The sequence below is a fragment of the Tympanuchus pallidicinctus genome, unplaced genomic scaffold (genome assembly GCF_026119805.1).
Source record: "Tympanuchus pallidicinctus isolate F22 unplaced genomic scaffold, pur_lepc_1.0 scaffold2, whole genome shotgun sequence".
Taxonomy (NCBI): domain Eukaryota; kingdom Metazoa; phylum Chordata; class Aves; order Galliformes; family Phasianidae; genus Tympanuchus; species Tympanuchus pallidicinctus.
This window is the reverse complement of record NW_026294721.1, coordinates 33,365,387-33,380,949: the sequence shown is the minus strand read 5'-3', so window position 1 is coordinate 33,380,949 and position 15,563 is coordinate 33,365,387. Positions and strand designations below refer to the sequence as shown.

General features: G+C 37.0%; 1 protein-coding gene across 15 annotated transcripts in view; it reads right to left on the bottom strand.

Moving 5' to 3' along the window:
• Nucleotides 1–15,563, bottom strand: part of ANK2 (ankyrin 2) — a 175,876-nt gene that overhangs the window by 147,960 nt on the left and 12,353 nt on the right. For 6 of the 15 annotated variants that reach the window (XM_052683272.1, XM_052683273.1, XM_052683276.1 and 3 more), the window contains exon 1: nt 128–345. The exons of 2 other annotated variants lie outside the window; for them this stretch is intronic. In XM_052683272.1, coding sequence (XP_052539232.1) covers nt 128–262 — 135 coding nt within the window. In that variant the 5' untranslated portion in view covers nt 263–345. Of the gene's footprint in view, nt 1–127; nt 347–15,563 lie in introns of those variants that run through there. 7 more of the 15 variants (XM_052683270.1, XM_052683283.1, XM_052683275.1 and 4 more) reach the window with 2 other exon arrangements.

The following is a 15,563-nucleotide window of genomic DNA, read 5'->3' as shown; positions in this document are numbered from 1 at the left end:
AATACGTCTTGCAGACTGAATACTGCAAGATATCGAGCAAGATGCAAGCTGAGCAAACAATTCCTTTTTCAAACCTGGCATGCATAATTTTCCCCTTCGACTCCTGTTTACTTCAGGCAAGACTTACGCGGGCTTCAGGTTCTTTACTTTCTTCGCAGTTGCATCCATAATAGTCAGGGATTCTATCCAAGTCCTGCATGTTCCCTGGCGTCCTCATGCCCTTGTCCGAGTGACATGCGTGGCAAACGGGTGCATTGCCCATTGCAGTTCTCCTGGTGACCCCTCCAAGTGGGACTGCAGTGGGTGCGCCTGTGCTCAGCACCCCAACCCCTTCTGCCCGCCGTCCTGTGCCACAGAGAACCCGAAACCCCAGCAACTGCAGGCAGCAGTCGGTGACCATTTCCAATTCAGGCACTGCCTGTCTATTTTTACACCTACCAGGCCAGCTATGCATGTAAATGGAGTTGGGCTGGGGTGGGGGAACTGCCTCCCAGCATACAGCCAGCCTGCACATAAAGTTAAAGTCCCACTGTGTGAAATGCCTCTACATGTGAGGGTTATTGAATTACCTAGTTGCATGCCTTTGAATGTTTTGATTTTTTCCTACCGCTCTCGGCCCCACTGTGTTTATATAAAGCACTAAATTTCAGAATGTTGCTAATGCCCTTCAAGTCTTTAAACTCAAAAAGATGATTAATTTGAGTTGCATCTATTTGGTATTTACAAAGCAAGACAAAACGTCTGAGTACAAACTTCATGACCATTTATTCCAGTGATTCATATGTTATTTCACATTCATGTAGATATTAGCTGTACTGAGCTTGCCATGGATTGATACAACCCGACTTTAATTTCAGATAAGCTTCAATGTACCCAAAAATAACAATCTCTGATGCTAGATCCCTTTAACTCTTGCCTGGATCGCATTTCATCTTGTTCTGATTATTTGTAGTTTCAGTTTAGGACTTTTTCTAAGCTAGAATAGAAACTTTTAAAAAGAAAGAGGGAGAGAGAGAACAAGGACATTCCCTTTAGTTTTGAGTTAGTTATCATGATGGCACCCAAAAGAATGAACATCATCTGAAGGATTATGTTCTGAAATTCTTTCAGAAGAGGAATATACCAGAATTTAAAAAGCATACAAAGTTAGCTGAGAAATAATTAGCATTTTTAAAACGCTTCAGAAACAGCTGGAGGTAACAGAGGTAATATAGACAGACTGCCTGCCTGTAGGTAAGAGAGTTAGGGCATTGCAATTGCACATTCCACCCTTGAGTGGAACTGGACATGTATAGAAAAAAATCAAGCCCCAAATTCTGCAGAAACAGAATGATCCTCAAAGAACTGTGCCACCTAGTCAACATCCTTCTCTTTGGAGTTTCAAAGTACATCAAGTATTGCAACACACAGCAGGCAAGGGTCCAACACATCCCACTGACTTCTACCCAGTGACCCTTCACAGCAATGCCAGTTACAGAGAGAGCACTCCCCAGCCCCCTTTTTAAGGATTGTTGTTCTGTAAAGGGCTCTTTTTTTTCTCTTTTTTTTTTTCTTTTACTACTATAAGGGAGATTTAAAATGGCTCTATAATTTTTCCTTTCCTGATGAATGAACCAGGATAGGATCATTAATTCCTGTGACTTTTACAAATATTGGGTACTACAATGTGTTATGAGTTTGAGTATATTCTGGACAGACACATACACAAAGTAGCTAAATTCACTGTTACTTTTGCGTATGTGATTTTATACTTACTTAGATCTGAATGAAGCCTACCAGAAAAAAGAAAAACAAGAGGAAAAAAAAAAAAGAAAAAACTCACTCTGAACTACAAAAATAACATTTTTTTCAGCAATTGCCAAATAAAAGTGACAGAATGTTAAATCTTACACTCAAACACCCTGAACTTCAAATCTAAAATGGCTAATGGACAAAAGAAGGCTTCAGCTCACATTAAAATTATAATAACCAAATATGATGTGCCCACATTTACTTCTTAGCTATGGTCAGGTCCAGATGTGAATTTATCATAATGAGAATGACAGCAGCCCCAACCACTGCAATTGCATTGCAGTTCCCACAATGCTGAAAGCAGTGACAGAAATGATGTCTGGGAAGTTTTTGTGTGAGGATAGCTGACCCACAGTTACCTTACACTTGTTCCTCTCGATTTTCCTCAACTCTTCCATAAGCCTACCCTACAATAGTAAGGTATATACACGAGCATAACTCTTATGTGCAGATATAAAAATAAAAGGATGCAAGAAGGAATTTCATCAAAAGCTTGACTTGAACAATGTTCATACAGTGCAGGATCCAACCTGAACTGGAACTAAAAGCTTTTGGATACAGTAGTCAATTTAATGTGAAATGAACTGTTTATAAATATCTAATGTGTGGGAGTCAAGTCGATGGGGGCAGATTCTTTTCACTGGTGAGCAACAATAAAAGGGATGATGGGCAGAAACTGGAAGACAGGAAGTTCTATACTAACAGAAGGAAGAACTTCACTGTCAGAGTGATGGAGCAATGGAAAGGCTGTCCAGTGGGGGGAAGAGGGTTGGACTCAATGATCTCTAGAAGTCCTTCCCAACACTGACAATCCTGAGACTCTTACCAGAAAGCAAGAGAATAAGGAGAAACAAAGCATCAGCTGAAAGGGAAAGAGTGGCCAGAAAACAGCAGCCTGTCTTTCTTTGAAATATTACTTGCAGAAAGCAACCTGTGCAGACATTTATCTGATGGAGAGCAGAGGATATGTTTTCTGCCACAGCATCTTAACAATATTACTGCTGTTTGTCAAAGTAGTTCGAAGTCATTAGGGCTAATTATCCAGAAAGCAAGCATTTTCTTGTTTTGCCAAACTCAGGCAAAGTATATCTCTCATGATGTAGGACTCAAAGACTTTGAGGAGGAAGATGCTGCAAGATCTTTGCAAGTTCCCATGCTCTTTTTTGCTTTTGTCATTTGGGCTAAAAATTTACTGTATGTGTATAATGTGGTGACAGCAAACCAACCAGAAAACAAAGGCATGCTTCTCAAGCACGAGACTCATACTACTCCTGGTTCTCTCCTTTGTACAGAAAGCCTGAACCTGCTCTGTTACACTGACAGAACTACTCTGAAGCCGTGGTATCATGCCTCTTTGCAGAGCAGCAGAATGTTTAAGAACTTCCCACAGGTAATTCATGAAGTCTACTAATTTTGCCATAGTATATTGTATCCTGTACTCCTCAGCAACACAACAAACCTTTTGGCAACAGTGGCTCCAGTAGTTAACTGCCAACCCTTCACAAACACCTGCGTGTGCCTAGCAAGATGCAAGCACAGCATCTCATATGCTGTACTTCATGGTTCATGCATCGTTCATGATAGCAAGCAGCTGACATAGATGAGATCTCTTGCTCCCCCTAAATGTTGGTACTACAGGAGACACATCAGAACCCCACAGTGCAGAAGATGGTCTTTCTGCTCGTCTTTGCCCTGTACTTGTGTTTTAAATATGTATACAATTCTCACGCTTCTGTGGAAAAAAAAAATCACATTGTGCTTCATGTTGATTTTGTAGGTTTTCCACAGCACTTTTTGGAAGCGAGAGTGGTTCATTTGCCTTTCCTTACTGTCACCTGAAAATGTACAATCTTAAAGACTGGAAATCATTGGGATGATGCAAAGAATACAAGATTGAACACGACTGCACAAATAAGGATGACATGAACACAATTAAACGTTGGCATATTGAGCTCAAAAGATAACGATTGCCACTTTGCCTGGAGCTACCAGACAGCCATAAGGCTCACTCTTCTCTTGGCATCATTCTTACATGATGCAAGTGCTCACTGCAACACTTTCACTGGCTATTTTTTAATGGAGAATCTGAGGGGACCATTCTCCCTACAACATCTCTCTTTTTGTACAACTCAAATAACATGCTGTGATTGGACTACAGCAACAAAAAAAAATGCAGATCAAATAGATCAAAATTCTTGGTAAAGAGCACTACTAGTTTAATAGGCAGCTGCAAAAAATATGGAAACATATGGAGAGGAATATCTTCTGCCTTCTCCGTTTCAATTAATGCCATAGGCTTTGGGAAACGTTCAGGTTTCATCACTTAGACATGCTCTGAGCCTGCAGCAGTTATGATCATCATCTTTTCAGCTACACAAAGCCAGACAAAGTTCTCATCAGACTTCTGAGAGTTCCATTGTGCAAGATCTTTTCCACTAAGTGCAACAAAATGTACTTTCCAATTTTGTGTAAACAGTCATTAAGTAAATTTGCAGAACTCATTATTTGTTACATTCTGTCACACAGCTTTCATAACCATTCCAGTGTTCCTAACACTGGAAAGAGATACAGCTGAGGATAAAATTATGTACAGGTCAGTAAAGATTCTCATTTTCAAACCTGACCAGAACACTCCCACATTATTTACTTTTTGACAGAAAAGAGATCTAACACATCATACAGTGCCTGTTCTGAATAGCATTTAATATTTGACAGATAATTTTCTCAGATATGCATCTGGTTCAGTTCAAATGTTAGCATTATACAGCTTCTGAAAAAACAGCTGCCACCTCCTTTGGTCAGCAAATAGCAACACGTTTTTGTGACTTTTTCTACTTTCAGGTTTACTTGAACTTTGTCATACTTAAAAATATTGAACCTACTCAAAGCATGAAATATAGATGAAGAATACTTGGAAAGCTCTGTAAATTAAAAATTGGAGGAAAAATAACACACAAGATAGTTATATGTAGTGTTGCCTGACATCACATGAAACACTAAGCAAAAAAAAAAAAAAAATCTTGCCATCAATATGACGTGTGTTAACAATGTAATGACTGAAATAGACATTTTTTTTTCCACATGTAGCACTGCACTTTTATCATACTGTACCTATTATATGCTATGTAACGTAGTCAAGAATTTTAAAAAACCATATAGCAATTATATGCTGTCGTCACCCCCACCCACTTACTCTCTTATTTTCAGTATTTTTTCTGATATCAGTTTGTTTTCATTTTTCCAAAGATCCTTGAGATAGAGTCATCTCAACACACTTGGATTTCCTGCTACTGGCCATCAAGAAAAACTCTGCAATACAAACCTACTGATCTGTTGCCACTTGCAAAATCTCAGCTAAGAACTCCAAGACCAAGCAGTGAGAAGCAGTGAAAGCAAGGCTACAATCTAATCTCAGGATGGAGACTTAATGTTAGGGATGCCATTCACCAGTCCAGGAAGGGCAAAGCTTACGTTTTGTAAAGTTAAGCAGGGATAATAATGGTTGGACTTAGCCAGGTACATGGCAACAGAAGCAAAATGTTCTGCTCCTCTGAAAATAATAATTATTTATTCCTTTTGTTATTACTATGAAAGCTTAGCTTGCCAGCAGAGATTTCTGCTATTTTCTGATGTAGCAGAGAAGTAGAAGTAACTAATCAGTCAGTACTGTAAAAACATTAGTACCACAAAATAAATGATAAGATGGTAATATGGAGAAAAAGAGAGAGCTCTAATCATCAAGGCAAATCACAATTTATATATTGCACAATTTCACCAAATTTATTAATGTATATTCCCAAGGTAGACTTCCCTATTATATCCTTGTGTTCAAACACACTGATTGAATACAAAAAAAAAAAAAAAAAAAAAAAAAAAAAAAAAAAAAGAGAAAGAGAGAACAGACTGTACCATGCCTATGTATTTCTAGATTTCTGAGTGCTGCTGAAAATTATTTTGAGTCAGACACTGAGCTCATGCAGGTTATAAACTTGAATTATTTATGCTTTTATATCATTTATGTCACTTTAAGATTTATAATAATAACCTTGATGCAAACGTTCTCCCAAAGATTTATCTGTTCTTTCCTCTGGTATTTATCTCTGTGTCTTATTCACAGAGGTCACAACAAATAATTCCTGAAAACCAGATAGCCTTTATGAAGAGGTGGTTGCCTACTGCAGAAGTCCTTGCAGCAAATCCTTTCCAGTTTAAGTAACAGGAGTACAACCAACTACAATTTTTTTTTCTGAGCCATTTTGAAGATGACAAATCATTTTGCTATGCTCTAGAAGATGAATATTTTAACACAGTAAGCATAACAGCCCTCTGCAGCTAGTAACAATAAGAGACCTTACTCTAAGCAGCACGTATGTCTTCGCATCCCTATGAGAACATGGAAACAGAGTCTGTCCTTCAGACCCTGCAACCATGCATCCTGAAAAGGCCACAGGTGTAACAGCACAGGAAAAAGATAATTTCATTCATAGGAAAGTTCAAAACAAAGAAGTATATAACTTATACAATGATAATATGTTTTAAAAAAGCTTATATCGTCTCTTTTTAAGGTTTATTCAATGCTTATCCTCTCATAAATATCAGTTCCATGCAACAGTCCAGGCTCAGCCACTTACAAATCACATGCAAATTTTTCTTGTAAAAACCAGCCTGAACAGTTTCTTCTCAGCATAGCTTCCCTCTTCTGTTTTCCAAAGAGAGATATTCATTGGAAATGAAATATGTGCTAATATCAAACAACAAATAACACACAGGAATTATTACAAGGAACAACTAATGACAAAATCATCAAAATAAATAGCTGACTTTGGAAGTCTAGATGACAGAAAGAAAAGCGTGCGGTTGTTGGGCAGAATTTTCTTAAGCAATGCCAGCAAACCTTGTCGGGCCATATAGGCAGATCAGAGACTGTCAAAGATCTAAGCGTGTCAGAAAATTAGGAAATTAATACCTGCTTGCCTTCAACTCAAATGCAGGACTCAGTTGTTCTTGTGGACTTACTTCTTTGCCATCCTTGTTTTGCAGACTGAAGGAAATATTTTCAATGCATAGCAATATTTGCATTTGCTGACATACATAGAAAAGTGGTTGCAGTAGGAAATTACAACTGCTCACTGAATTAAAAAAAACACACACACATAAACACAGCATATACAAGAAATGATGAAAAGACACAGCATCACATGCAGTCACTGTACTTTGCTAACATAGGAAGCATTTGGGTCAATCTTGTGCGGGGCCAACTTCATTTTGATTAACACTGTAGGATCTTACTAGAAGCAGCAAAGTGCAGTGATGAAGCAAAGCTTTTACTGCACGAAGAAAGTAAATACAGGGTAGTTACGAATACAGTTCAGAACCATCCAGGCCACGATAACAAAAGCATATCACCACTTCTTGTACTTCAAACTGCTCTTTTCCCTCCCCCCGCCCCTCAACAAAAGTAAATTTCTCATCTGAGAAATTTGTGATTTACATCTTCGTGACAGTAAGCTTTTATAGGTACCTATTTGTTTCAGGCAGTTTAGTCTAAACCCAAAACAAATATCTGGCCTTTGATTAGCACTAAATTTTATTCCTTAGCACAGCCAGGATACTAATTCTGCCTTAAGCCATCCCATAGGATTTTGTCAAGCTATCTCATTCAGAATTTGTAATATCCAAATAAGGCCCCAATCCTCTTCTCTAAAGATAATCACCCTATCTTCCCTGCTGAATGCATCAGTGGGAGATCAGTGCTGGCTCTGAAAATCTCATCTCAGCCTCTTAAGTCCATGTTACCAAAATACAGAAAGAAGAGAAATAGTCCTATACAAATATATACTGTCCTGCTCCCTTCCTTCCCGCTGGAAACACCATACAGTTACTCGCACTGTATCAGAGCAACATTACACTGCCTTTGTTCTGTAAGTCTTCTGGAGTTCTCACTTTTCCTGATTCACTCCAAATTTTATAAAACTTTCAAATACAGTGTAAAAAATATCATTTTTCCTTTCCATTTGACGACATTCATTGGAATGGACTTTATTCAGGCAAATGCCCAGCATTCAGTGAAGCCCAGTTGTTTTCCTGTCTAAATATCACTTTTCCTTCTACAGTTTGTTTATGCAACAGTAGTATCTGCAGTGCTACTAATGGGAAGTGAAAGACTGATCAACTATAATAAGATGGAGCAAAACAGCAATATGAGATGGAATAATTGCTTTGCTCTGAGATTTAACATTTTGTTAATAAACTAATATGCAGGGAAGAAAAAGAGTGAATGTGCATTAAATATTACAAAATATTCCATCTGGAACATAAAGAAGAGTGGTTGTTGATAATTTTTTTTCATATTTAACATTGTCTTACACTGAAACTAACAGTACTGCTCTAAAATGGAAGGCTTCCCACTCCCCTTAAAAAGTTACATTGTCACAAGCTTTGAACATTTCTGCAGGAAAGAAGTAAAATACTCCGTAACTAATTATCATCCTTGGACCTACGCTTTAGGCAAGATGATGATGCCAGCACAGTGCCTAACACATCCAAAACGTCATAGCTGTAACTGAAAGTTACATTGGATCTTTGGTGGAACCTGGACCTTGTATATTTCTTTGTTTGTTTGTTTGTTTTTTAAACGCTATTTTTAGGGAATCAACAAAGAATTGTTTATTTTTGGCTCATATTGTACTCTTGATTCAAGCTGTTACACTCCCATAGCAATTAGAGGTTGCTGATGTATAATAATAACATATGTTCTTATGCATATATCAGCAGTTCATTTATTATCTTCATTTTTTTATTTTGCATCTCATGCCCATCTATTATTGCATTCATGCACTATGACAAATCCTTCTACTAATCAGCATTAGAAAATGGTTTTATCTCACATACTAAATTATTTGTTCTAGTAAATAGCTCTTTATTGTTAAATTAAAACTCAAAAGAGTATCTAGAGCTAGTGGAAGAAAACTAAACCTAATTTCCCACAAAATTCACACATTAATAAAAAACAACAAATAACAATATACGCATGCACACATATTGAACATTAGTTTATCTGCATCAATGTTGAAAATAACCTTACTGAGAAAAGTAGATTCAAGTTTAGTTGAACTACACTCATAAAAGTGTGAATTTTTCTATTCTGTGATATAGCCAGTGGTATATCTGTTCAACTTACCATACCGCTAGCTAAATGAAGTATCAAAACAAAATCTTGCATTACCTACTCCAAGCCTCTGGCTCTAAAAAGTCAACAAGGCTTCAATGCAGAGGAGAGCTACTGGGCTTATTTTTCCCATCCTCACAGAAAGAATGAGTCATGAAAAGTTATAAGCTATACCCATTCCTTGTAAACAAACAATACTTGAAAGCTTGGCTCTATGTCATTCCTATCTAACACTTTTTGTTTCCTTACACTGAAATGTTTTGAATTGGATGATAAATAAAAGATGAAAATCTTCCAAAAATGATCCAAAGCATTTTAACAGCACAATATTTAAGTTTCTGTATGCAAACAACAATTTGTACCTTATAGTCATATAAATCATCTAAAAATAATGACAAAATAGAAAAGCACTGTATGTAACTGAAGAAACACATTATTTCTAACATGTATGATTCTAACTATAAAAGTTTTAGCTCTTTTGATTAAAAACATATCTTCACATAGTTTCTCAGCTAGATATGTCACTCAGAAAAAAGAAAACCTTCATAAATATAAGCACAAAAACCATACTGATAAGTGTAGAATTTGTAAAAAAGTTCACATCAAAGAAATTCTTTGGTGATTCTGAATTATGTATACATTAAACACCGCAAAAGAGACAGACCACGAACAACTGACAAAATAAAAAGGCAAATTGTTGTGTACAGTAGTGTCTCAGGACAATTAAAAACTATAAATTAAAGAAAGCACAGTAACAGAACCACAGGGTTTATTTCCAGAGCATTCCTAAGAATGCTATAAAGCTTTCTTCAGTTGTCATTCAGATGCACAGTATTAACAATGCTAATAAACACGATGCAAAATATCCAAGGTTTTAAGAACAAGAAATAAACACATGAAAATAGACAACAAATGTTAGCTTTGAAGTACTTTAGGGCATTGATAAATTCAACAGAGCATGAATGGAGGATAAAGCATTTCCAAACAAAAAAAAAAAGCTAAAAGACATCAAAGATATCGTTAAAAATATGTATTAAAGCAGGTAAGTTTCGCCAGGTTCTCTGCAGTTCAGCAGCAGCACCTATTAGATGGGATACCTATGGAACAACGACACCCCAAATGCCAGTACAGCATTTCACTTGAAGATTCAACAGGCATTCAGACACCACCACCCAACACCTCTGCACTCCTGTGCCATGGCAGGAAGGCAGTGATGCCAGGGCAGGCTTTTAGGCACCAGGCAGACCACCTGCGGCAGTGCTGGGCAGAGGGCGGCCATCTCAGGAGGCGGCCTCCTGCAGGCAGCACAAGCCCCTGCTGTTTAACTGCAGTAGCAACCTTGATAAAAGGGCATGCAAGCAGATGTTTAACTGCAAAATAGATTTCATGATCTGCCCGGTAGAATGTACTTAAAAAGTTGTCCCTCTCCAGGGACCATCTTGCTTCAAAAAGTAATAGTTTTTGATGTGCAGGTTTATAAGGTGTATAAAAAACATGAGTTATCCATTTTGTCTAATTTCTCTAGAGAAATATCTAATGGAAAATACTCATCTAAACTGCATGGAAGCTGTGAAGAAGCTCCACTTCTTCCTCCTGAAAGGATCCCCGCAATAACCAGATTCTCTCAAAACTCGATACTGCAGTTTTGGGAAAAGCTCTAGTAACCAGCTTACATTACAATCAGCTTGAGTAATCACAGATGCCTTCTACTGCACCCAGCTCCTTTCCCCTACTGACACCATCTGCACACTCTCAACACTGCCCAAGTAATTCCTATGCAAAGGACCCAAGAAATTTAAAGGGCTCAATATGCATGGGCCAGTGTAAAGACAACATTATCTAGTCTCTGCTGCCCTTTCATGGGCATCCGTCTTATTTTATTCTCACCACAGATTCTTGGATTTTGAAGGAAGATGAACACTTGGACTGCATTTACAGCATGGGAAGGCTTCTAAGAATGCAAATACTGTGAATGAAACAATACAGTACAAAGTACTTTTATTTCTTCCTTCCTCTTCCAATACGATACTTATTCTATCACAAGCTTTTTACTTCTTCTTCAAAATAGTAACAACAATAAACATATTTATAAATGATTATTATTCAGACCTCTGACTTCAGCTTTCTGGTAAATCCAGGTAACTACCTAGCCAAAAATTATGAATCACTTGTATAAATTCTCACAGAAATTCAGTGGCAATATAAAAAGAGAGACTGCATACAAAACCACAGCTATGACTGTAATGACGTAGTAGAGGTGCCAGTCAGAAAGGAATAAATATCACAACGGACACAGTCCTGCTATAGAAGAAAAGATACAACTATTAATCTATTTCTTTTAAAAAAAAATAGCATTAAGCCTGTACATAAATGTTTTAAGGAGATTTAATGGGAATTGGATTACATGAGTTTGAGAGGAAATCATTCCCTCAGTTGCAGCCAATGCACAGTATCTGAATATAATAATATTTTTGAGGTATGCTTGAGAGATACCAAATGAAGCTTGATGAACTGGAACTCTACATCCCTTGAAGCCTACATTTAGATATTTGTTTCTTATAAGACTTTTTTTTGTCACTTTTTTTTTTTTTTTTTTTTAAATATATTTTCTACTGGTAACTTCTTAAAACAATTGCTGATTGCTCTTCTCCTTCAGCTGGATTCAACCTTAAAGCATGAATTAACATCAGAATTTAAAGTATTTGTCAGAGACCATAACCAAACCCAAGACCATCTTTGTTCCTGGATGCACACAAAGCAAGTGTATTACTTTGAGTGAAGTGCCTTCAGAACTGAACTGAGCTCATAAAACAGCATTTCTGACCTCCAAATTTACTGGTATTATATTTGGTCAAACTGAGGTTACAGATCTTAAAAGAAATTAAAAAATAAAAATAATAAAAAAAAAATCAGTGCAACTCTCTCAGTGCAGTCCTTCAGACGTCATGGATGGTTTATAGTTCCATCAAAGGAGACAGAACAAATATCGGATGCTAGGAAATTCTATTAATGTCAACCAAAATGAACAAAAGGCAAACATCCAGTAATATAAAATAAAATTTACTGCCAGCAAGAAATAAAAAAATCTATATATAAAATAATCCTTCACAAAGCCTGTACTTTTCTTTCAATATGAAAAATACGGCAAGGAAAGGGCTAACAGCATTTTAAATTCTGTATTTCATTATAAATGTAATATTCTACCACTATCAAATGATGTCCTTGAACTATTCAAGAGCTTCTCCTAGCATCAGGAAATCCCTTGTGATGACCGCTCTCCAGGCTCTGTTCCTTGGCCCTCACAAAGTCCCACAATCACAGCAGTGGATGGAGGACCAGTACTGGGATCAGAGAATCACACTATATGTTCTCATGACACCCAGCACCCCTTGATTGCAGAGCCCTTTCATATTCCTATCACTTCACACCAGCCTCCTTTTGTCACTCTCACAGCTCGTTTATCTGGGTTTTATGGCTGAGCACCAACATTTGGCCCAGAGGCAATTACAAGATGGAAAATAGGTCACAGGCTTCTACAAACCATTCCCTCACCAATGCACTATTTTAACATTAGATATCCAGTTTTTCTCCCTTCCAGCATCTTTGTAATACCAAATGGGACGAAGATGCATAGAATTTCTACTACATGCAAAGGAAAATGAACGTGTTTCCAATTAGGTAAGCACAGTTGTTAATATACAGGGTTAGAAATTTATTCCAATTTATCAAAGGAAAAGACTTCTGTTATGCTTTCTTTCAGGAAATAGGGCATTTTCATACAACTGCTGCAAGCAGGCAAGTCCTATGGACTCAATTTAATCCTTATCAACAGAAACATTATTGGTGCAGTATCATAGGTCCTTAGTCTATATCATATTGGTGAGGAATTAGGAAGGCATTACTCTTTATGATGTTCCTGCTACCCGAGATTACAATAAATGAAAAAGCAATAGAGAAGCAGCACCAGCATTCCCAGCCTGCTGGAAACTATGCCTTGTTTTGTGGAATACTGCTCTAAACTTTTCTTGAATATGTTCAGGATCTCCAGCCTGATAATCCCTCAGAACAAAAGCAAAACTTCTCTTTTTGATATTTAAATGAGAATAAATCAGAAGTATAACCATTTACATCAACACTAATAAAATGAAAGATAGATTCAAATATTGCTATGAATTTCAATAAGTGTCTGTTTGTCACGTTTCTGATAAGGCAGCTGTTTCTCTAACTAGAATGTCTTTTGAAAGTTAATAATAAAAGATATTTATAAATATCCTAACTTAATCATAGCAGTTTGGCATTATCACTATTGCTAATTGCTAAGCAAAATGGATACAATTCCACATTTTGCACACTGCAAAGCAAACTCTTGCCAGATTCAGACCTTAACCAGAGGTCACTGGCAAAGCCCCAAGCTCAGGTCTTCACCCAATGCCTTACCAGTTAGGCTACCATTCCCACTGAATTGTACTTAGTACTCAGAATGGGCAAAAATGTTAAGGAAAAAATCCAGAAGTATTTTATAAGGCATGCAAAAAATATAGCCAAAAAGAAAAAAAAAAAAAAAGAAAAAAAAAAAACCACAAAAAACCTTGATAAACATACATACTATGTAATAATACTCTAAAACAGAAACTGATTTCGTATAATTAAGTACTTCAAGCTGCTTCCCAGGAAACGAACATGATGTGAGATCCCATGTGAGACTTCTGAAAAGTCCAACTGCATTCAAAGTGACAAATGAAATTCTCTTTTTTTTTTTCATTGCTGCAAAGATGACTCATTCATAGGAAGAGATCAACACCACATACATGGGAAGCAGCTGTCTCATTAAATGAATATTTGGCTATTCTTATCCATTGCCTATAAACCTGCTTCAACACCCACTGAAGTCCACATGATCTTTGTCTTTGGATCTCAGTGGGATCCGTTTATCCCTGGTTAGGTGATCCTCTCTCAGTCACTGCTCCAGCTCCCTCTTTCACTATAGGACCGCGACCGACAAAATTAAAGGAGGAAAACCTCTTCTTTAGATCCCACAGTCTCTTTGAACAACAGTCAAGCATTCTCAGTCCTTCTGGAAGCAGTGAGGTCATCAGCATTTTCTGTCTACGTGGGAGGTTTCAATATGTGCTTTTTTGTTTTTGTTGAGGTTTTTGTTGCTTCTGTGGGTTTTTTTTTCCTTAACATAAAACCTACTGTTTCTAAAAGTGCACTTTAAATCAGAGAATTTTTCCCTTTGGAAGAATACGAAAAATATACAAAGAAGCAAAAGCTTAAATCTCATTAGAAAGCATATTAGCTTGTCACTGGATACTGAATTCTTAAATATTTCTAGGGTTTCTTCTCAGACGTGGATAGAAAGTATAAATAGAAAACCAACACACTCTCTTCTTGACACTAAAAAGAAATGGCCCTGGTTCTAATATTGCAGGACTGTGCAACTGGAGCATAAGGACCTTATTTCACTTTTTATGAAGATAAATGCTTAGCAACTTATCCCAAAACCCTGCAAAGTCAAGTTTTCACTCCATGTTAGAAATTCCAATGACACCCCGACTTACATATTTAACATTATGCTATTGGGACAGGAGTTCATGCTCAATTATTTGATTCTTTTATTGAAATGATTCAAGTGCACTATTCTTCAGGTGGACACTTCAATGGTTCCATGGTTCCTTTGATTATCCACGTAGGACTTATAGGTCCTATGTATAGGTATATACATGTGAAGATTTTTGCTGGTTGCCTGATTCTATTTCTCACTGAAAATCAGGGTTCCCTATCCCCACATATTTGGGGGAGGTTAAAGTGGCTTTATGAATAGTCTTCAGGAATCCAAAGATACAACAGTTTACATAATTTAAGAAGTCATAACATGATTTAAATAATCTAAGGAAACAAACAAAAAACAAAACAAAATGTATATCACTTAATTATCTCACTGTATAAAGTTTGAGTCCATACAGCACCAGAACAAGCATCTTTCCATCAGAGGGACTGTGTCATTGCTTGTTGCATATATACCATTATGAAGTGAACTGGAGACTATTTCAGACAGCCCCTGCTGAGCTGGTCATTACAGCAATGCGAACAAATCTAAAGGGCTACTGGGTGGAAGGATATCAACTACTGGAAAATACTTTCAAAAGCAAAAGTGGAGAATATTCTGAATTTATGTCGAGATGGGTTAGAAGCATGCTAGCTTCTTTGCAAGACTGAAGGAAGCATATTCATTCTTGGAAAGGCATAGATTGATGGCATGTGTTTCTTGGTGACGGGAAAAAAACTGCCTTCGTTTTATCCCTTTGGCTTCACAAATTTGTCTCTCAAATTCCATTTGTGATTTTCAGGCTCTTTTCATCCCTGCTAATTACTTTAATTATTATCTTTAGAACATTATTAAAATTTATAAATAGTTTTTGAATGCCAAAGCTCTCCTCATGCAACCAACTCAGCGTTTTGAACAGGGAAGGTTAGAGAACATGCAACTTATCAAAAGAACATTTTAATCCTGAAGGTATAGCTGCCTAATATTATTTTCCACCATAAATAAATCCCTCTCTTCACCACGTAACTCCATTTCACAAATTGAACAAATGTTCAT